At 43.1% G+C, this 22337-nt stretch overlaps 1 protein-coding gene across 11 annotated transcripts in view; it reads left to right on the top strand.

Moving 5' to 3' along the window:
• Window positions 1-4354: 4354 nt before the first annotated feature.
• The window catches only part of LOC137483732 (ubiquitin-conjugating enzyme E2 E1), a 45515-nt gene continuing 27532 nt past the window's right edge, over window positions 4355-22337 (top strand). Inside the window, exons 1-5 of one of the 11 annotated variants that reach the window (XM_068207067.1) lie at window positions 4355-4549; window positions 4678-4714; window positions 5224-5288; window positions 6629-6717; window positions 8802-8852. In XM_068207067.1, coding sequence (XP_068063168.1) covers window positions 4370-4549; window positions 4678-4714; window positions 5224-5288; window positions 6629-6717; window positions 8802-8852 — 422 coding nt within the window. In that variant the 5' untranslated portion in view covers window positions 4355-4369. Of the gene's footprint in view, window positions 4550-4677; window positions 4715-5223; window positions 5289-5329; window positions 5411-5558; window positions 5661-6538; window positions 6718-8801; window positions 8853-22337 lie in introns of those variants that run through there. The other 10 variants (XM_068207053.1, XM_068207087.1, XM_068207096.1 and 7 more) reach the window with 10 other exon arrangements.

Genomic DNA, 22337 nt, shown 5'->3' with positions numbered 1-22337 from the left:
TGAAAAGTGAAGATCAGAAATATGGAGTCAATGCCAGAAACACAGACAAGGGAAGCACCGCATATCTCAGTCTTGATTGCTAAGTAATAGCTATAGATTGGGCAAACTGAGAAAGCAGTGAATCATTGTATCTTCAAGGTAAAGCAATTCTAAGACTCAATCTTATCACCTGGAAGTGAGGCAGAATCCCCTGGAAATATATCTTGTGAAACTTCTTATGAGGCTGTGAAATTGAATTGATCTAAGCATCGCCAGTTTTTCAATTACCAAAATGAACCAGATCGTATACCAGGAGATTCACAAAAGGAGCACAGTAGAGGCAGAAGATATGTGTAGTTATAGGCAGCTATACTTCTCTGCTTAAGCTTTTGGAATTAATTGCCAGCTAGTCTCTACATCTATAGGGATTCAGCCAAAAACCTGTAACAAATCTCAGGTATTTCTGTTCACACTGAGAGTCTCCCAGACAGGCCTTCAGATCCCAGGACTAACCTCAAACAGAACCAAAACCAAGTAGTAAATAGCAGGAGTCTGACAATGCGACCTAAACTTTTCCATCACAACTAAGTCCTCTTTTGTACTGGAATAAAAGGAGAGGAAACAATGCTTGTGGACGCTTTCATTCTTCTGTAAGGAACTGAAAAAAAATATAATTCTAAGGACTAAGAGCCGTATTGTGTGAGAAAATTACAGCAAGGCAAGTTGGACAGCTTTATTAAGTTATGGCAAGATAGCTGTGAAGAGGAAACCCATGGGTAAATTCACTTTCTTATGTCACATACATAAGCCACTTGTATTTTCTCTGTTATGTTTTGTCTCATTTCAATGAAGTTCCTTCCTCTTTTGGAAGAGTTTCTGTCTAGCTTTATTCAAATAGTTGTATCATAAATCCTGAACTTATTGTAACTTTTCTTTGCCACCTCACTTTGTATCACAGGGTCACACAGAAAGGACAAAGTGTGTCATCACAGGACTGTGTGAGGTATCAGCATGTTTCTCACTTTGCCAATATCACTTGCAAGCATGACACTACCACCAAGCTGACATCAGGAGAGCCAAAGAAATGATAATTTCTTTCTGCTCCCCACAAAAGGTCTGATGCAGAACTCACTGGAATTGCTGGAAATATAAGGCGCTTTGGCTCAGACCCAAACAGACCAGCCAGAAATAATGCTGAAAAGGTATTTGGAACTGAGATGGTATAAAAGGACTAATCTGAGTCACCTTCCCTTAGCAGAAGACTCAGAGGGATTTGAACTGGCTACCTTCTGTTGTGAATTAAGCTCAAAGCCCCAAAAGCAACTCGATTCCAGTCATCTATTTTTTCAGCCTCCTCCAAACTCAATCCAGAGGGAAAAGTGACTAATCCTATTCAGTTGCTGCACTGAACTAGTGCCATCGATTAAAAAAATCTTGGGGCACAGGGAAAATGAATAATCTGGGTCAGTTTTCCTCTGCAAGTCCTTTGCACAACTTAACCAAGAAAATAAAAACCAAAACAAAACAACACTAAGGAAATAGGAAGAGGAAGCACTGATAAGAAGGAAAGCTCACCCAATAAAGTGCACACACTTTACAGGAAAGAAATAGAAGCAGATCAGTGGCATTTTGTCAAAATTCCCAGGGTGGAATGAAATTTATTGGAGGAGGTAGTTCTTGCATTTGGTGGGAAAAAAAAAATCATGTCCTACACTCTCTTCCCTTTTTTCCATGTCCGTGCAGAGCTGAGAGGCTAAGCATGGAAGAAGGGCAAGCTGCATAAACATTTCTGGACATAGAAGCCAGCTTCTTGGCTCCCTCTCTCTCCAGTGCTCTGGGTATGGCATGGCTAACACAGGAGAACAGCCCATTGCTGATCCTAGCCATGACCTAGGAGGTGAGTCATAAAATGGGAGTTGCCACTGTAACAGCTGCTCAAGTGCTGACATTAGTAGGTGCTTTCAGCAAAAGCATTTTTTGTGTAGGCTTCAAAGTAAATAACCGCTGCTGCTGGTTATCATATTATTACTTTGAACAGGGTTACTAAGGATTGTGTGCTAAAGAAAAGGTTAAGCTACAGATAACCCCCCACCAAGATTATTAACATAATATGGCAAAAGTGCCTGTGTGATTTTGTAGCAATATTTACATTTTCCTTGTCCCTTATTATAGAAATGGATGGCTTTCATTATTAATATCAGTTGTCTCACTTGACTTCGCTGAAGGTTTCCTGTGACAACAGGAAAGGGCTGGAGTTTTTTGGAGGGGTTTTTGTTTGTTTTTTGTTCCTTGTTGTGGGTTGGGTTTTTGTGGGTTGTTTTTTTTTTTCTTGTTGTTGTTGGGGTTTGTTTTTTTTTTTTTTTTGTGAAAATGAAGATATTCTGTTTTAAAAGAGCTATTCCATATAAACAGTGAAATTTGTTATGCTTGTTCACTTTGCTCTGTGTCCTCACATATTTTGCATTTGTCACCTGACACAGCACCATACTGCCAGCCCCATCCTCCACTGTTCCCTGGGTCAGTTAGGAAAATGCTGGCAGAGGAGCTCATCGCAGTTTTCAGGAGCTGAATTCTGACCCCGTTTGTTCAATGAGGGGCATGAAGTAATCAGATCGTCCACCTTTATCTAAATGCCAGTTTTTATGACATTTGTTATATGTCTTCAGGGCCATGGTCAATGGTGGAGATGCCACAGCTCTACAGTTCCTAGAAGGTAGGATGACCATAGCTTCCCAGGCGTCATTCCCATAGGTCAAACTGGACAGGCTGTCTCTGCTAGCAAACTGGTTTTGGAAGAAAGTTCACTTAAGCCTAATACATGGTACTAGAGGTAATAAAGACTGAAGAGCATGGTTAGCAGAAAAAAAAAAAAGCTCTAAAATTAAAACCTACACACAAAGGCCATTTAAGCATGACACTGCAGTGAAATTCCTTCTGTTGTCAGGGTGACACTCACAGTGTCACTGGGGTGTACATATCTAGCACACTCCATGGCTCAAACAGGAGACCAGGTAGCAAGTTTGAGGAGTGTAAGTAAATTAGGGACTGGCCCAGGGGAAATGAGGTGCTGCTGAGATGTGTGCAGAAAATGGGTGTGAGAGGAGAAAGAGAGAGGGTAAGGAGTGAAAAACAGCAGATGCAGAAGTCCAAGGAAGCAGAGGAGAGAGCGACAGAGGAAAAGACTGTCCCTGCAAGGATGTCCACTCTAGGGGTACCTCTGGATCAAAAATTACAGGATATAAATGGTGAAAGGTGAGTGCCATGAGCAGATCCTTGTGTTGAGTCACGAAGTGTGAAGCTGCTGTCCCATGGAGGAAGGGCTCAGCATGCCCAGGCAGCCTGGCTGACAGCTGACCCCAAAAGAAGCCACGGGCACCGCTACCCGATCCCAGCCTGAAGGGTTTCGTCCCCGCTCAAGCCTCCGCCCTAGCCAAGGGGCAGGCTCTTTGCGGGGGGGAGCTTCACACCACCGGTGCCACGGGCGGGCGGGCAGACCGCCGGGTCCCACGGGAGCAGCGGCTGGGCACGGCCGCTCGCCGCGGGGAATGGGGCGCCGGACCCGCGCCCGCCGCTGGGGCCATGTTGGCAGCGTCAGACGGGAAGCCCGGGCTTCAGGAGGAGCCAGCTTCGGCTGCCCCCGCTCCCCACCGCGGTCGCTGCGAAGCGGAGATGCCCAGCCTTGGGATGTCCCCCCGCCCCCGTCCCCCGCCGCTTCTGCGACTTCGGTTTTGTAATTGACCCCTCGGGACTCCCCAGGTGTCATGTCGTAACAGCGCCCTGTGGAGCCAGCAGTCCTGTGTGCCTGCGGATCACCTCGAGGTCCTCCCGTGGGAGAAAGGGTGACATACAAACTCCGATCCATTATCGTGGTGCGTGGTGGAGACGGTCCAGTGTATTTTCGGCCACTGAAGACACCAAGTAACTCGATAGGCAATCCCTCGATAGGCTGTGGAAACTGGCGGCAGCGAGCCAAATGTGCCCCGGGTGAGGTCGGTGGGAATGCTGGTCCCCATTGTCCCTTCACGAGTGGATCTGGCACCTCCAGGAAGAGCCGCAGCTGCCCACCGGGGCTGCTGCCCGCGCCTGGGCCGGGGGCAGTGGTTCGCTCCAGCCAAACCACTTTTCTCCGTTGGGTGGACAGGGTGCGAGAGATGGACAGCAGAGGTTTTGGAGAAATGAGTAAATCGCCTCGCGATTACAACACGCTAGCGAATACAACACGCCTTTTTTCCGCAGACGGGCTCCCCATCAGGGGACTGGGGGAAAAAAAAATCCCTAATACTTTTACCTTTGGAAAATTGAAAGGTCTGTGTGTGTATCTGTGTGCGTCTGTGTGTTAGTGCTGTCGCTGCCAAGCCCAGAATTTTGTTTTCTCTCCCAGCATGCGTTGATGACATCACGAAGTGCCCCTTCTTTGTGTGTCAGTGATGTCACCAAATGCAGTGTGGGGGACAATGGAATCCTGAACTCCGGGCGAGGGCGAGTGGGAAGCGGCTGCTCCTGCTGCTGGTTCAGGGCTGAGCCGGGGGAGGGAAGGGAAGACACAGCTGCTGCTTTAGGGCTGAAACAGGTGAGAGATGGGAAAGCTGCCGGGGATTCCTTTTGCCTGGATTGGTGGGGGCGAGTGGGCTTTGGGCTAGGCTCTTTTTTTTTTTTTTTTCTTTCTTTTTTCCCCTTATTGCTTTCAAACTGAGACAGGTGAGAAGTTGCTGCTGCCGCCGGAGGGACAAAGCAGGTGAGGCAGGGGAGAAGCTTTGGGGTTGAGACAGTTGTGAGAATAGGAGGAAAGCAAGCAGCCCCCGCGCCGATCCTAATACCCCCTCCGAGCCTTAAAAAAAAACAGCCCCGGGAACTGCCCCTCTCCCAGCCACCTGCTTGCACCGCGTCCCCGCGGGGCTCTCGCACGGAAGCAGCAGCGGAGCCGGGGAGGTCGCCTGTCCCTCTGCCCCCCGACACCCTGCAGGTTACTTTTCAGAGGGTCTCCATTAAAAACTCACGTCCCCCTCCGTGTGCCCCTTTCTTCCCTGCCCGGGGGGAAGGGAAAGGGAGGGGGCCGTGGCGGCCGGGATCCCCCTCCATCCCCGGAGCTGGAGCTCCGCCGCCCGCCCCCGCCGCCCCCCGCTCCGCACCGGGTGGCGCCCCGGCCCCGCCGCCCCCCAGCCCCGCTTGGTGGTGGGGGAGGCAGCCAGGGAAGCCATTGCCTGTTTAATAGTTGCTGTTGCAGCACTTCCGCTTCTCTCCCAGCGAGAGAGACACGAGTGGCCAGGCCCAGCCGCACCGAGGAGGAGCAGCCAGACACAAAGGGAGAGGTAGGGGGACGGGGCACCCCCCGCCGCCCTCCCCGGGGGCAGGGGCGAGGGGCAGGGCCGGCCGCGGCCCGGCGATGGGGCGGCAGCCGGCGGGGCAGGGGGGTCGCGCCCGGGGCTGTCAGGTACCGCTGTCCCCCGGCCCTGCGGGCCCGCGGCCGGGGCAGCTCGGCCGGGCCCCCTCCGGCTCTCGGCCGGCGGGGGCAGGGGAGCTCCCCGGGGAGGGTGGCGGTTGTGTGTCGCCCTCCCTCCGTCCCCCCCCCGGGCCCGCGGCTGCACCCCGAGCCCTTCCCCCGAACTCTCCCGGGGTGCCCTGCCAGCCCCCCCATCCCTCCCGACGGCTTCTCGCCCCTCTCGGGTGCGGACCTGCCCCCGGTAGCCCGCCGTGCTCGCCCTCCTCCCCCGTGCCCCCGGGGTGCCCGCATAGACCCGGGCTGCCTCCCCCTGGCCCCTGCTGGCCCCCTCCCTGACACCGGCCTCCCCGGGCCCTCCACTCTCGCCCCTCGTAGGCCCTGGCCCCCCTTCCCCCCACGTCCCCCGCGGCACAGACCCTCCTCTCCCTTCCCCCTCCGCTGGCACATGCCCCTCGGTGCAGTGGGCCTCGGTGGGTGCCACCAGTGCACCCCACTCCCTGCTTAGCCCTTCCCTTTGGTTTGCTCCCTTCCTGCCCGCCTCCCCTCACGGCTTCCAACACCCGATCCCACAGGCAGCGGTTTCCCCACCACAGGTCACACATCTGCCAGGGTCTTCCCTCTGTTGCCAGTGATGCCCCACTTCCATTTTAAAACTGGCGACGGGCACCCCCCTGGCCCATCCCTTCCTGCCTCCCCCACGTGCCTCCCGGGAACCCAAGGGACCGGAGCTGTTCCATTTTTATCTCCTACACCCCTAGGCTCGATAGTGGTGGGTGGTGATGGCTCCTCTTGTGTGTGCAGTTTGGGGGAGATTAGAAAGAATTGCTTTGAGCTTCCCTGATCCTCGCAGTTGTCCCCGTTCCAGTCTCCTCTCATTCCACACTTGCTTTCTGAGAGGAAGCTTTTAAAGTCCCTTTTCCCCTGCTCCTCAGTGTTACTAATGCAGGGGAAGCTGCTGCTCCTCTTGCTATGGCTGTAGGGCCTAGAGAGGAGAGGGATACATGAGAATCCTTTAAAAGGAGCATGACCCAAACACAGAGTGAGATTGTCAGCAGCCTTTCTCTGTGTGTGTTTGTGTTCACTGTTTGTTCCCCACGCCCCATGGTGTCTCCTCTCCAGGTTGGGGTGTGTGGTGGGGGGGTCGCTATGTCGGATGACGATTCGAGGGCCAGCACCAGCTCCTCCTCATCTTCATCCTCCAACCAACAGACAGAGAAAGAGACAAGCACGCCTAAGAAGAAGGAAAGCAAAGTCAGCATGAGTAAAAACTCTAAACTGCTATCTACCAGTGCCAAGAGGTGAGGCTGCAGTCAGTTTTCTAACTGATTTGTTGCATCTTCTTTCTCATTTTATTTTGCACAGTTCCCCACTCCTCCCATTCCTCATCTCTAGCCCTTGTGCTCAACCTTTCTACCTGAAGCTGCTATTGTCTCACTTTTTTCAGTGTCGCAGCAGTGAGTGTCTGCCCAACTTCACTGCTTTCTGGTCCCTCTTCCTGCTTATTCCAAATATTTTCCTGGCTTTTCTTCTTCTGGGCTGTTATTCTGACCCTCAGTTATTTCTGCTCTCTTTTCCCTTTTCCTTACTAGTATTTGTTATGGGAATGGTGTAGGATTGACATTTAGACCTTATTTTTTTCTCTGCTACTGGAAACTATATGGTCCCTAGTAAGGCATTGCATTTCAACATCTGTTTCGCTCTCTTGTGGGTTGGAATCTAGAGTGTCTTTTTTTCTTTCCAGAACTGATTTGGAGATTAATTAATGTTTGTGAAGTTTTGAGTTTGCTTGCTTTGGGGGAGTGCACTGCAGTGCAAGGGGTGTAATACAGCCCCAGATCTTTACCAACAAATACATTACTGTTATTTTTGTCTGCTCATCACTTATATTGAATTTTCTGTGTATGGTTGGATGCTGACTGGAATAAATAATCTACAGCAGGCCCACTTGTGGACATTCTGCTCTAAAATAGTCTTTGCTCAAAGCACAGAGTGGGTTTGGGCTTTTTCTGAGAATAAAGTAATTTTTATTCCAGAATAATGTGTAGGGAGAGACACCTGCATAGAATAGGAATTCCATAACAGCTGTGTCAGTCAGTTTTCTTCACTTGGACAGACTTTTTGAGCTACTAATTAAAAAAAAAAAGTTACCCTTTCTTATTTGTTCTGTGTGTCACCTGAATTCAGCACCATTCTGCTTCAGGGAGCTAAGCTGACAAATGGAGCTTTTCAAGCAAAGTTGCAGTACTTCAGTAAGAATAATAAACCATCTTACTGAACAGCTTTGCCAAGCAGCAGAGAGGTTGTATCAGTAGGTGTCTGAAGTGACTGGGGTTTTATGCAAATGCCCTGTCGTAGCAACTAAGTTCTCTGTGGCTTTATAGCATTTAGGCAGTTTGGTTATTCCAGATCTTTACTCAGCAGGTTTCCATGGCAAACTGACATAGATAGTGGCAAGCAGTGTTTACGTGTTGTGCCCTTCACTCTTTTAAGGAGAAGATTTTAAACTGCCTCCTGTGGAAAGACTGTGGTTCTTGTGTGTGACAAGTGGCAGGAGATGCTGGCTGAGTTTAAAGGAGAAGGGAGGCAGGCTGAGTGCTGGGTGGGGAAATCTGGAAGGGAAGCCTGAGTGACAGTAATGGGACTCCAGGGAAGAGGATGATAGCTGGTTGGGCGTTTTGTGGCAAAAGCAGCGTAAGCCCAGAATAGTCTGGGCTGGGAGGACAGGGTGTTGGCTGAGCACAGTGAAGAGAGGGAGCGTCTGGAGTCCTAGGAAGGGGACCTGGGGGTGTTGTGTGGCTCTTGAGGGTGAAGAGAAGGGAGAATTGAAGGTAGTAGGAAGTGCAGGAGTCTCGGAAATAGATAGTCACCTTCCTTAAAGTGTCCTTGAGAATGGCGCAGTTATTGACTCCCTCAGGGCTGTGGATTTTTTTTCTCAGGATGGTGATGAGAAGCTGGGAGAGAGAGGAGGGAGCCAATTTGGCAATGACTGTTTCTCTCAATCCCGTAAGACAAAATTCCTTTTCAGACTGCAGTTTCTTCTTGGTGCATCACATTTGCAGAGGTTTCCCCTCATTTACAGGCTGTTTGGCAGAGCACAGAGGACAGTCTTTTCCACTGTGTGATTGGCATCTTTGTGGGAGTGCAGAGTGGTGCACCTGTCTGGGTTCAGTGCACGATGCCTGCCGTTTTTCTGCCTGTCTCTTTAACGGGGCAGGGCGCCTGTCCCGCTTAGGGGGTTTGGACTGGTGGGAGGCCACAGCTGAGAGTGCCTCTCTTATGTACTGTGGCAAGCTCACAGTGACAGCATGTCTGCAAGGATAATGTGTTAACTGCTATCCCACACAGTGTCTTACCTTTGTTCCTTCTTGCTTTATTGCCACAGGATTCAGAAGGAATTGGCTGACATCACCTTAGATCCACCTCCCAACTGCAGGTTGGTGTCGATTCCTTACCTGAGGAGGGTTGGGGAAGGTGAGGGGCTGAAGTGTGCCCATGTGTTGTAATTGCCCTCAGAAGGCTCTGGATGGAGCAGAGGAATGGCTGTTTCCGTGGCCAACAGTACTTTTGTGAATGCTTGCCTGACTTTAAATGGTTTCCAGGTGGGGATACCTCCAGAAATTGTATGTATTTTGATCAGTTTTCTGCTTGTTTTGAGGGTTGTTTTGGTTTTTTTTAACAATTGCATTTCAATATGTTATACTGTTTTGTGTGTGTATGTTTCAGAAACTGGTCTATAAAGAAGAGTGTGAAAACTTTCTCCTTGTTTGTTTTTGGTTTTGGTTTATAAATCTAATGCCTGACTGCACTAATCTTATATAAATAAGAGTCCTGCCAAGGAAGCAAAGAATGCTCTGAGGTTTTTAGCTCAGAGTTCTGTTGTGAACAGCAGCTGACAGTGGAAGTGAAGTGTGAATTTGCCACTCAGTGGGTGCCCCACTGGAACATATATCTTACCTGGTGAAACAGAAAGTAGGGATATTCTGTTGCCCTTTATAAAGCAGCTTGTTTTTAAGTATGTTTTAGAAACTTACATTGTTTTTTTAAAACATCTGGCAGGTTGATTTGTTTCATTGCATGATGTTACTGAACCTCTTTGCATTTGGAGAGGAGGCAGTAGTAGTGTAACATCCTGGGTTATACTTGTCTCATCCAAGACAAAAGAGGCTTTCAGTCTGTTCTATATTTGCTGTAGCTGCCAGTGCATAACTCTGTTCCCATCTTCTTGCTGTAGCTTAGGTTTGATGTCTTTTGATGTTGGTAGTGGCATAAATCAGAGAAAATTATAAATAACTGTTTAAATTGGTCTTTTTTGTATTGAGTTTCCACCCACAAATGTATATGAACCTTTTTATTGAAGCATTTTGCCACTGTTATTCTGTGGGGAGGCATTAGCACAAGAGTTAGCCTGACAGGTCTAGAGCCACCCTTCAGTACCAGTCCCTAGGATCATAATTAATTGAAGGAGAGATTGAATGTGATGTGTGACACCTAATCTGATACTAAGAAGATTTTTGTGCTGTTGGGATGATAATAAGTTTTGAAATCTTTACTTGTGACAATATTGTTTTAGGGACAGTAATGACTTACCTGAAAATTACAACATTTCCAGTTCTTGAGCTGGAGATGTTCCCTGTGCATCCCAGCTCTGTGTCAGGACAAAGTCTGCATGCTTTTCCCTCCTCCTCCCACTTTAATCTGATTTTCATGGGAAAGAAACACGGAAGCACATCTCGGGCACTGTTGCTTGCTCTCTAGAAAACTGAGTGTGTTGGTTTTAGTTTGAAACTAGGCAGAAACACTAATTTCCTGGATTGTCAAGGTGCTGGGATTTCAGACTGAACTTTGCAAGTGTGTCCAAAAGCTGTGGTAGTATATGAGTACGTTAGATTGCGTGTTTCTTCTGAAGATTTGTGTAAATGACATTAGAACCCTGATTTGTCCTTGCTTCAATTGGATTCGTTCACAGGTAAAGATGAACTAGCAGACTACTTCTCAAAATGCAGTATAGTTTTGGTTTTTCTTTTTTAATTACATAGACCATTGAGGATAATGTGCTTCAAGGCCCACATAGTAAGTTTGTGTTATTTCAGCCTTTACAAATATTCCTAATAGTAAAAATTAGTTTGTAGTACAAATAGTGATGATTAATTTTCATCCATAGTGAAGTTACAAGTATTCTGCATTCCTTTTGACTTTCAGATGAGTGACAGTGAAGGCTGGCAACTCTTGCAAGTCATGCATGAAACTGGTGTAGTTGTTACTGCCTTTTAATATGTTGATAGGTAGGAAAACGTGAGTGGAGGGGTTTGTTGTATGTGTATGTGTGACCAAAGGAGTTTTGGTATTGCTCATCTTGGGGTGAAGTCATCCTACTTCTGTAGACATAGTGCTGAGAGCCAAGAAGAGCATCTCTGCTTATGGCTAACAAGGCTCCAGTTGTGCAGTCAAGCACTGGGAGTTTGCCCCTGTAGCGGCTGGTTTGTAAAAAGGCAGGCAGGTGCCGGTTGCCACAACAGTGGGATGAGTTTCAGCTATTGCAGTTGTGGGGAAAGTTCAACTCTTGTGGGGAAAAAAAAAGAAAAAAAAAACCCCAGAAATAGTCAATTTATGACTGTGAGGAGATTAAGCAAATGAGAGACTCTGGTTGCTGCATGATATTTAAGGTTGCCGGAATTTGTTCTTGGGAAGCCTGCTAATAGTGTCACTGCTTCCCTTTATATTTTTTCCTTTCGTATGAACATTATTGGTGTGCTGTGAAGGAGGTATTAAATACATAGTTTGAGAACTTAGTTTCAATTTCCTGCCTTTATGACTTTGCTTATTCTAACCTTTCCACTGACCTCCTGCCCCTCATATCTCTGCTGCCTTTGTGCCTCTACAGACTTTTTTCAGGTGTCACTGGAGGAGAGGCCAGTCCTCTCCTTTTAGACATCTTGCTCTTTCCTGCAAGTTTAATCTTAGAACTTACATATTCAGAGCATTATGTATGATGCCACATACTACCTGTTGTACTGTCAGTTTTAGGGATTGCCAAAGCCTCAAGTCACATTTGAAAATATTTGTCCGAAACTGTATCCTGTGTTATGTTGGAAACATCATAATCTTTTTTTTCTTTTTCTGGACATCTGTTCTTACATCCCCACCACCATGTTTATATTTCCCCCTGTTCTATGTCTGGTGTTTGATATAAGTTCATGGTTGGCTGTGCTTTAATTTTTGGCCTCGCTGCAAAATACTTCTTTCAGTCTTATTGCAGTAATGGGTGTTAAAGATATTTAACACATCCCAGAGCAGCTCTGCATATTGAAAGATAAAGGTTCAGGTTGTGAATGATTTTTTGTAAGAACTGTTTTACCATATCTTACCATATCTGAGGGTTTTTTTTTTTCTTTTACCATATCTGAGGTATTTTTCTTCTTATAAAATATGACATACAAGATGCAATTACAAATAATGACAACCATTTGACATTTCAAACAAAATAGCTTAAAAATAAATCTTTCATTTTTATTTTTGTAGCTTTTAGTATCTGTATTTTCATGTATGTAACCCACAGATCATCTGTTTAAAAAACAAAAACCAAAAAACCCAAACCCCAAGCACACTCAACACAGTGTGATTGAGCAGCTGTGTGGTTTTTACACATATGTGGGTAATATGAGGGGAAGCTTATTCCAAAACTTCCTCTCTCCTCAGCACTTTCCTTGCTTCTGGTTTTTTCATAGCTTGCCTGTGTCCCCCAAAAGTTTACCTGGGCTTGTGTGTCATTGGCTGGTTAATTTCTCTTACTCTCTGTGCATTTGTGTCTCCTTCCGCAGGCTGTGATTTTGATTTTCACAGGCTAGTGTAGTTAGTTGTGCAGCAGTGCAGAATATGTGCCTGCATTCAAAATGTAGATTTTTGGACTTGAAAACATTTTCAAAAAAGATACATTTAATACATGTTGCAAATTTGTAGGTTCCTGCTGGGAGCAATGCTGTCCTCATAAGTGTCCTGGTGTAATGTATGTTTGGCAACTACTTCTGAATGGATTTTAGTCCTCTTCATTATTTTCAGTAGGCCAGTGCACTGGAGGTCTTTAATTTCTTCAAGATGATTTGACTCCCAATATTAATACTGAGTTATGAAAGTTAAATATGACTTTCAAGTTCAAAAGGTGGTTAGTGGTTAATATGAATTGGAGAATGACTGTTTGGACCTAAAGTGTTTAAAATCTTTTGAGAGTGTATCTGAGCTCCTACTTGGTTTTATATCAGAGAGTTTAAGTCCTGTTCTAGAGCTCAAAGAAGGTAACTAGAAACTTCTTACTTTTGGTCTTTATTATGTGCTGGTGACACAGGAGGTGTCATGCCTTTGCTTTGAGTTTGCACATGTCAAAATATGCTTCTATCTTGCTATGTAGGCAGTCCTGACTTTTGTTTGCTGGTAACACTTATGAGTGTTATGCAAAAGCTTTCCTTCTGTCTCTGTGATGAAATGTCCAGAGCTTTAAGAGAAATTACTTCAAACTATAAGTACTCTTTATTCGCTTTGTGTAATTTATCCAACCTCTGTATCTAAGCATCTCCTGATGGTAGATTTGCTTATTGATGTGCCGTTATGGAACAAGTGGTTTTTCCCATTTTTCAGGGTGGGGAGTTACAGCACACAAAAAACAAGTGACTTGTCTAAGGTAATGCAGGATGTCTCTGGCAAAGTGGAGAAATGAATGTAAATCTCTTTTGTTTCAAGCTAACTTGCAACTGAGCTGTTCTGTTGGAACTGTGTGCATCAGTTGCATTATGAGCAGGGCTTTGAATTTGTGCTTTATTGGGTGTCTGGTATTGACTGTATGTAAGCGTGGTAATTTAATGTTATTTTTCCCATCTGTGTAGAGGGACCAAAATGGATATCAACTAGAATTAATGTTTTTTAATCTATCTTAGCCAAACTGAAACAAGTTTGTCTCCACATGGCTCATTTAAGTCCATATAGGCAAGACCAGCTGTTATTTAAACAAAAATAATTTTCAAACCTTTGTTAAAGAAGGCATTTCCCTGCAGGGCTTTCCATTGCTTCAGAGTAGAATGCTATCACAAATTCATTATTTAAATAATAATAACATACAGTTGTGTTTTTTGGCACCTTCAGCCCAGTTTTTGTAAATTTGCAGAATAAGGACCAGATCTCCTTAAGAGTCTCGTGAAAGTTAACTGTCAGCACTTAATAAATATGTGTCTCAGTAAAGATGGTGGGGAGAAGTGCTCTCCATTATAACATATGGAATATTAATAGTTTTCAAAACTTTGCAGTGTGGAATTAAGATTTCTTGGCTTGAGAGAAGTCTGTATAAAATGTGTGGCTCAAAGGCAGTTTTGAAGTCAACAGTTTCATATTATAATTAATATATTTTGTCTGCATACCATGCAGGTCTGGCATTTGTCTTGCTTACATTTGTTTTTTATGGTGCTTGTAATTTTGTGCAAATGTATTTTTTCAATACTTTCAACGCCAATAATGCTTTAAGTGCTTTTGCTTTTAAATCTAGCATATTATTTAAGGATGAATTGTCACTGTTAAACTCTAATATCAGTGTTGTTTTTGTTATTTTCATGTGTGAAATAACCCTTCCTGAGCACTATCGTATTCTATAGCATAAACTTTCCAGTTTTCTAAGTAACAAGCTTAATTTCATTTTGACTTTTTTCCTTAGCATGCCCAGTCAAATTATTAGGTCAAGAATGACACAAATGCCAGCTTTTGCTTCCTTGTAGAAATAAAAAAATATTATCACCTTTAAGGAAGGTGAAATTATCAGTTTAGAAAAGTGGTTTTAGAAGTCTTTTTTTCTTTTTTTGCCTCGTATTGTGTTGAAAATGTGAGTGTTTTCTGTGAGAAGTTTCCAGATGTAGGATAGGAAGGACCTACATAATTTGTGCTGTGTGTAGTTGAAAAATATCTTTTGTCATATAAACTACCAGTGGTTCACCATTCCCTCCTTGCTTTGTTTGGCACATGATCCCAGGAGAAATAACTCTTCCTTTTGAAATGGTGTATTAACTAATTTAGAGATCCTCTGCAGCTGTGTATGGTTTAGCTTGCAAACCATAAAAATAATACATTTCTACACTGGCTGAATTAAAGTATGTGGAGGTAGCAGCTCCTGCAGGCAAAGTCCTCTGCCCGATGTACTCAGACAAAGGCTGCACAGGAGCAGTTTCTTTGCTGAGGATCGATTAGTTAATATTACAGGAATTAACTTTTCTGAAGCCACTTCTGTTTTTATTTTAACTGTCAGAAATGTTTTGATGGTCAGGCCTTTCAAACACTGTGGCAGGAGCTGGCTGATGCTGTGGTAGATTTTGCTTTGCACGTCCTGGCTCGGTAATTCCCAAATGAACTGCATTCTATGCTTTTGCATGCCAAACATGGAAACGATGAATCTTGAGAGCGGCTGTGAAATTGTATCATGGCTAAGAACAAAGAGGATTGAAATCCCTTCTGTGCACACTCCCTTGTATACCATTTAATTTTATTATTTGACTTTCAGTTTTGCTGCCCTTGGAGGGCACTGTGCAACTGTGTTTATGATGCTCCATATATGTTTTATCTGACAAATTCTTATATTTCCTCTTGGTTACACAGTCTTGTTTGGCTTTTCAGTTGTATTCCAGTGCTACTGGTCTAGATTTTTAGACTGGATATGTGTATAGCAGCAGTTTATATGTCTGGTTTTGTTTTAAGAAACACACACTGTATGTGTATGATACTTCATAGAGGTAGATGGGAAACAATGTATGTGCGCTGTTTATACTTCAGGGCTTGAATCTATCTTGCTTTTTTATATGAAGACAAAATTACTCATGGATAACTGGCCTGTCTAGGGGATCCAGGAGGATGGGTTTGTGTTTGAAGATTTCAACAAGAGCAGGTTGCCAGAGCCTTGTGGTTTCTGAAGAACGGGTTGGTTTTGAGAGCCGGTGTTATTGTGTCTGGCAGATGTTCGCTTTGGTCCCGCTGTTGGAGGGGGTTGTGTTGGAATGGAAACAGAGTTCACTGCACCGGTACATTAGAGAATTAAGGTTATCAGTGAGTTTGTGCATAGTGAAACTTCTGCAGCCTCTGCCTGCACTCTTCTCTAATTGTACATGACAGACCAGCCTTCCATGCAGCACCTTTTCAGAAGCATTTATTGTACTAAAAAATAGGATACCATTTTATGTGAATGGGTTAAGAGATTGCACACCTGTGCAGACACACACCATGCTCAAAGTTAAGGGCTATGCTTTCTCCACAAAACAAAGTGCTTCAAACTAAGTTAAATTAATGATGCAATTTAGTCATTATAAGTAAAATCTTGCCAATCTGTACTTTTATTTGAATGAAATAAATTTATTCTTATTTTTCCCTCTGAGGCTTAACAGTGGAGGCTTAAGTGCTTACTTCATTATATTATAAAACTGAGGAGAGAACATGTATTGTCAAGTACTATAAATAAACTACAACTGTCAAAATAAGCACTGTGCGCTCAAGAATTCAGAGGGGTTTTCTTGTTTCTCTTGCTAATTTGGAAATTTCTGCAGCATGCAATTAAAATTCCAAGGCATTTGGGGAACGTGTAATGGTTGCAACCATGCATTTAATACATATTTTCTGTGTGTAAGGGGCTAATTGACATTACAAAGAGATGTTGCAGAGGTGTATGCTTAACTTCAATATCCAATTTTCGGTGCTCTTTATTAACCTGGACTCTGGGGGAAGGAAGCTGGGGGAGAAAAGAAGAGTGGGGCATGCAGACTGTAGCTCAGGGCAGATGTGGTGTTTGAATCTCCTCACTCCCTCCAGTCTCTTCCATAGTTTCACAGCTGAAAATATGGGTCAGGTAAGATGAAATTGAGCTGTTTTGAGAACTGGGTCCAGGCCAAGTTTTGGCAGTTCATTTGTTTAAGAGAAAATACAAAGTAATTGGATTAAAGAGGCTGTATGATTAATGATGTAGAGTCCTGTTAGATTTCTTTGCTTCTGTGTTTCTGTGAATCAGTGTAGAATTTAGGTCTTAACTCCTTCTGGAGCTTCAACTTTTAGAGTGAAAAGGGAGTGTGGACCTAATCAGATAAGCATGTTAGTAGATGTGTTTTGTACTTTGTATCAGTGTCAATGACTGTTTAAAAAAATTGCTCATCTCTCCCTTTGGGGCTGCTGGACTTGCTGGAAACACAGAGAATTTTGATCTGGTACTGAGAACTGTAAAGGCAAAATGGGGAGGCGCTTTCTGGAGCAGGTAGACTGCTAATATTTAATGTTTTTTCTGCTGTGGGTATCTGAGCAATATTTTAGTCAGCATGCTAATCCCAGTGTTTTGCTGGGAGAAATCAGGAGAGGGGTCTCGGTGTGTTTTCTTTTGATGCCTAGGATCATACAGCAGTTGCACACAGGAGTGAAAAGGCCCCCAGACATTAAATTTAATTCTGAAATCAAAAGTGTCTTTTCACAATTGGTGAATTGATTAAAAAAACCTACTTTTGATACAGTCTAAGAACTTTGTCAGATTTGTTTGAGACAGTGATTGTTCTACAAGGAAAACTGCCAGGGTAATTGTCTCAAAGGTTTTATCTTCACTAACGTTTTAAGGTGCTAATTTAGGTTATGACTGTTACGGATTTCATATGTTTGCAGTTCTCAAGTGGACAACTTCTAGAAAGTTTGTGTTGTATTTATATTGTTTATATTTAATTCAGTGTTATTTTATATTCTGAACAAGTGTAGCAGCTCTGAGAAGTGGCCTATAAATGGTGGAGAAAGTGCAATTTATTTCATTAAAGCAGCGTTTAGCTGCTGCAGAAGGTTTTGAAAGATGGCTAAAATGTACACAGTTGTAATAATACCAGTTTAAAGTAATTAGATCAATACTGTAGTATACCACAAAAGGTCATTTTATCAGAAGTTTCTGATCAGTCAGATTGTTGTAATACTGTATTTGCACTGTGTTTTCTATATGTCTTTGTAGCTTTTTTTAAATGAAGTAAATTAGGTGATGCATACAAACCTTTGTAGTTAGTGTCCTCCTTGTCTTCCTTATAAGTTATTTATCAACGAGAATTGTCTAGATTTCTTTTTGATGGGATAATTCTTAACTTGAGATTCCCATTGTATTTTGTAGTGCTTTGAGTTCAGGTAAAAGTATTTATGCCTCCTTACACTTGAGTGACTGTGGGAGAGAGAAAAGACTGAAGGCTTTAAATAGTTATGCTAAGTCTCAAAATACCATGAATCTCACTGAGTTCTCCATTGCATTAAAGTCGTGGCAATGCTTTCCTTCCTACTTTAAATTGAATTTCAACAGCACCCTCGTAACCTAGGAAATCAGGCAGAAAGATGTACAGTAGTGACAAGAGTGACCTAGGAGATCTAAGTTTTGAATGTGACTAGTACCAGGCTTTCAGCTGCCCTGCTGCTTGTCTTTCAGCTGCATCCCAGGGTTGAAATCTCTAGTGAAATATTAATGTTTTCTTTTGAAAAGCATCTTTCCAATTTTTCCATCCCCTCACTCCTCTTGTGAGGTTAATCAGATTGCAGTATTGGTAAGACTGGGAGATGAATGAGTTGTAGATGAGGAACAGAAAAGGACATAAAACCATTCATGGCAACAAGATTGTACAAGGCATTAACAGAGACTGTAAGGGACAGCAGAGAGATTTGGCCCATCAGGGTGACTGAGATGATTTTGCACTGGTTGCTGGAATAGTTCTAGCAAAGGTGGAAGTAGAGACAAGACTGATACTTCTTCTGGTCCAGCAGTTTAGCTCCACTTTCTGCTCCTTGTACTGTAAGGAACAGAAGACACAGGGCATCTTCCTCTTGATGGATAGGGAGGACCATCTGTTGGCCACCCTCTTCTTGGGCATGAGTAGATTTTTGAAACAGTAAAGCATACAAGCTGCAACAATAGTTTTGCTATGGTGATTGTTTTGCACCCCCACTTCAGAGATAAAATATTAATTTAGTAATAAAGTGAATGTACTTATATGGCCTTATCATGGGAACAACATACTACACTTTAAAGAATATATGTAATAGGTGCCCCACTGTATCTTTGCAGACCTCCTTGAACTGCTACTTGAGTCACTTGTGACTCTTTAGCCATGTCCCCCCACAAGCACATCAGTGAGATGTGAGGAGTGGGGGGAAAAAAACTGGGGAAGTGATAGCAAGCGGGGAGGGGAGGTAGGCAGAGAAATGGAGGAAGAGGGCAGAAAACACAGAGAGAGAAACAAATGACTCAGTCAATCCCAATCAAATAGACTAGCATTAAAGATAGGAAGTTGCAAATTAATTTTGTTGATGGCCCTGTGAATCTGAATCTCCCAAAGGAGCACACCTGGTTTTTTTAGCAAGAGAAGTATGGCAAAAGCTGTTATTCAGAAAATTCCATAATACAGGAAACACATATTCACAGAAACTGTTAAATGGTCATTTTAGAACAGTTGAAGTCCTTCTACCCAGTAGGTAGTGAGGTTCTGGAAACGCTTCTGCAGGAGGTTGTGAAGTAGATAGTATCCACATGTTCAAAGGTGGGTTGAACAAATTCATGAGCAACAAGTCCATAAACAGCTACAAAGAGAAAAGTCAGGCACCCCTAATCCAGTGGCTGTGGATTCTTAGGGAGTACATAGGGAATGGACTACAGAGAGTGTCCACTGTCACCTATTCTGAGGAGTATGCTCTTACCACTTCCAGGAGTAGGATGCCGAGTCAAATGACCCCAAATGGTCTTTTATGTTCTATGTGGAATACCCACAAAATTATCTCCTTCCCCCATCCCATTGTCCCTCATTCCACTCTACTAACTTCAGGCTCTTTTCTATTTCCTTGTTCCAGTTGACATGGCTTTTATGCACAGAAATGTTCTTGCCTCTCTTCTTTTTGTGCTTTGCCATTTAAAGCAAGCTCTTGTTTCCTGTCACTTAGCTACTTCTCCTTGCTTTTGTGAAGGATTAACCTTCATGCATTTGTGTTTCTTATTTTAGACTGTAATCTTTTCAGAGTAAAGCACTTCCTTAATTTTTGTCGGTGTTGGCAAAGTGATATGTAAATTTCCATTTATGTTTAAATGTTCTTTATTAATAAAGTAGGTTTAGTCTTTGGGCTTGTAGGTGTCACCGTATCCTCCCTTCCCCCAAAAAGTTCTGCTTATGCTGCAAAATTGCCTTTTTTTCCCCTTATCTGATAGAGTTAAATAAGTTAGTTGTTTTATTCAGCAGCTATTGTATTATCTTGAATATGTGATTTGATTATTTTCTGCTTTTATGCACACTAAGGTTATCACAGCTATTACTTTGTGATACTACTACTTTGTAATAGGATAGTGTATTTTGAGATATTTTAGTGTTGGGGGCTTTTTTCTTCCTGGACAGTGGCAGAGAAATAATGAAGCTGTCCAACAGCTAATCTCTTTCTTTGGTGTCTTTGTGCTCCTACTTCACCTTCCACCTCGATATCTAGGAGGACTATAACTATTTGTTAGGGAAATATGAGTTAAAATGCATAGCTATTACATGTGTTGAGGCATTCCAGTTTCAAGTACTTAGTATTCAGTGTGTGTACTCTTAATGACTATAAATACTATGTTACATACGAGGTTCTGTAATGTATTAGCTATGACTTGTACATTGTTTTTCTCACAGAAAATGCAAATTTTCTAACCCTGTAGACTGTGCAGTCTCTAGTTTCTGCATTGCATTTCAAGGATTTTGCCTTGTATTTCATAGAAGAGTCTTACTTATAGGAAATGTAAAGTCCAGACAAATAACTTAGCATTGGGATTGTTCAGGTGCACATTTCACTGCATGCTGAATAGCACAGAACTAGCCATTTAGGATATGTTTATTAACTAGTACTGGATTTTGTCAGGAAAGACTGAAAAGTAGGGATTGGGTAGTAGAGGCTTGTGTGCTAACACTTTGCAGTGGGAATACAAAAAGGTGGCAGGGTCCAGCTGTAAGTGGCAGCAGCAGAGTGAAGGGTTGTGGGTAAGTGGGGATGTGTCATGACCTTTTTCGTGGCTGGTTGAACAGCTGGGTAAGATTTGTTAGTGAGTCACTGCTTGATTTAGAGAGAGGTAAGGTTGGAGTGCTGATTTAGATTTGGATATAGAAAGGAGAGCTATCTCTTGCCTACTGAAGTCTGTTCTGTTTGCAACAGTCTTCAATGATTCAGAACAAATGAGAAAAAAAAGGATGGAGCTAGAGTTGATGGCTGAACAATGACATACTAGGAAAGAATTAAAATACAGGGTGGGATTAGATGTAACTTTTAAAATCAGGAAACAAGAGAGAAGAAAAGTATATTACCAGATCCCTTTCCAGTAGTAAATCTTAACCGTCTCTTGCAGAGACTCTGAGCAATCTCTATGCTTCTCTTCTAGGTTTTCCTTTCCTTCATCATAATCCAGTGTGTTACAAGTCACCAGTGTGGTGTAAGTTCTGGAAGACAGAGCCAGAGGGCCTGTTCTGGCCCCTGGAGTTGGGCCTCTTTTCTGCAAGCCATCTCAGCCTTGTAAAGAACAGTGCTAGTGTTTCCTGCCTCCTTATTCTTCTGAGCTGAGAATGTTCTGGTGCCTTCTCTTTCCTGATGGCTCACTGATCCTTCAGCACTAAGCCATTGCATCTGTCAAAGTCTGATGCCCATGCCTGCAGAGAACTGAAGAGGCAAGGTTGTCCTGTTGACAGAAGGAAAATGTATATTAGGAATTAAAAAATAAGCAGACATGACCATTCCTGTTTTATTAATTTACTTGCAAATGAATTAGCAGTGATCAGCTAAACTACTGAATGTGTATATAGTTTGGTTGCTTTTTTTTTTTAATTGCTAAAGTATCTGGGTTATGAATCAGAGTAGCTTGATGAAAGGGAAAGAGGAAAGTGTTTTCAAAGTACATAAATGGGCAAATGGGATAATCCTGAGTGCAAGGTAACATAGAAATTGAAATTTGTTATCTTTCTTTATGTATTATTCCTTGGTCATTGGAGAAGTATTTTATTAGCTTGAAAGGTTTCTAGTCAAGAGGATTCATCTAAACTTCACTTCAGAGTTATAAGGACATTTGACTGTGCAGAAGGTGAGCCAGCAACCTAGACAACTGTATGCCAGGCAAATTAAAGATTCCTTTGCTCAGTATTTTTACTAACCCTCTCATGTACACATTAAATGTTACACCTGGAAAGTAATTTAGTTGATGTTTTAGCAAATAATTTATTTTCAGAGGGAGAATCTAAATATTTTTTTAGGTATTAAAGTAATGGAAATATAATGTTTGCTTAGATTGGCTTTCCTGAAAGATAATGTGTCATATCCTAATGGCACACTAGGTCCAGTGTTAAATTTCAGTCCTTGCTGGAGATAGTGAATGAACTGTGTCCAGAAATAAGTGGGTTTGCATGTCCATGCTTATGTTACTATAGTTCAAGGTCACTAAAACAGTTCTGTAGAGTTTAATGTACAATTCGTATTACTTACCCATTTTTTTCTTTAAAGTGCAAGACTGTTTACCAAACTGTGTGAGCACTTCACTATTTTATATATAGGCAATGATTTTCTCAGCTGGTTATGCAAAGAGGGTAAGCATTTTTTTGTCCTTATTTATTTATTTATTTATTATGCTGAGACAACTGGATGGGAGAAAGCATTCTTGCCTTTGGCATCTGAAGGAAAAATCTCTATTTTTGTTTAGTGTGCTAAACAGGGTTGTTTTCTAGTAAGAGTTATATAATATGATTATGAAGTTATCCTCTCTTCCATAGGGATATAAATGTGATCTCTAGTCAGGATGGAGAAACTCACACTTTTGACCTTTCTGTCTCTTTGGACCCATTACTTGTTGGACATAATGGTCCTATTAAAATTGCTTAATTGTTCCAAAGAGATCTTTTGTGCTTACTCC

The sequence above is a fragment of the Anomalospiza imberbis genome, chromosome 1 (genome assembly GCF_031753505.1).
Source record: "Anomalospiza imberbis isolate Cuckoo-Finch-1a 21T00152 chromosome 1, ASM3175350v1, whole genome shotgun sequence".
Taxonomy (NCBI): domain Eukaryota; kingdom Metazoa; phylum Chordata; class Aves; order Passeriformes; family Viduidae; genus Anomalospiza; species Anomalospiza imberbis.
This window is presented reverse-complemented; position numbering and strand designations above follow the sequence as displayed.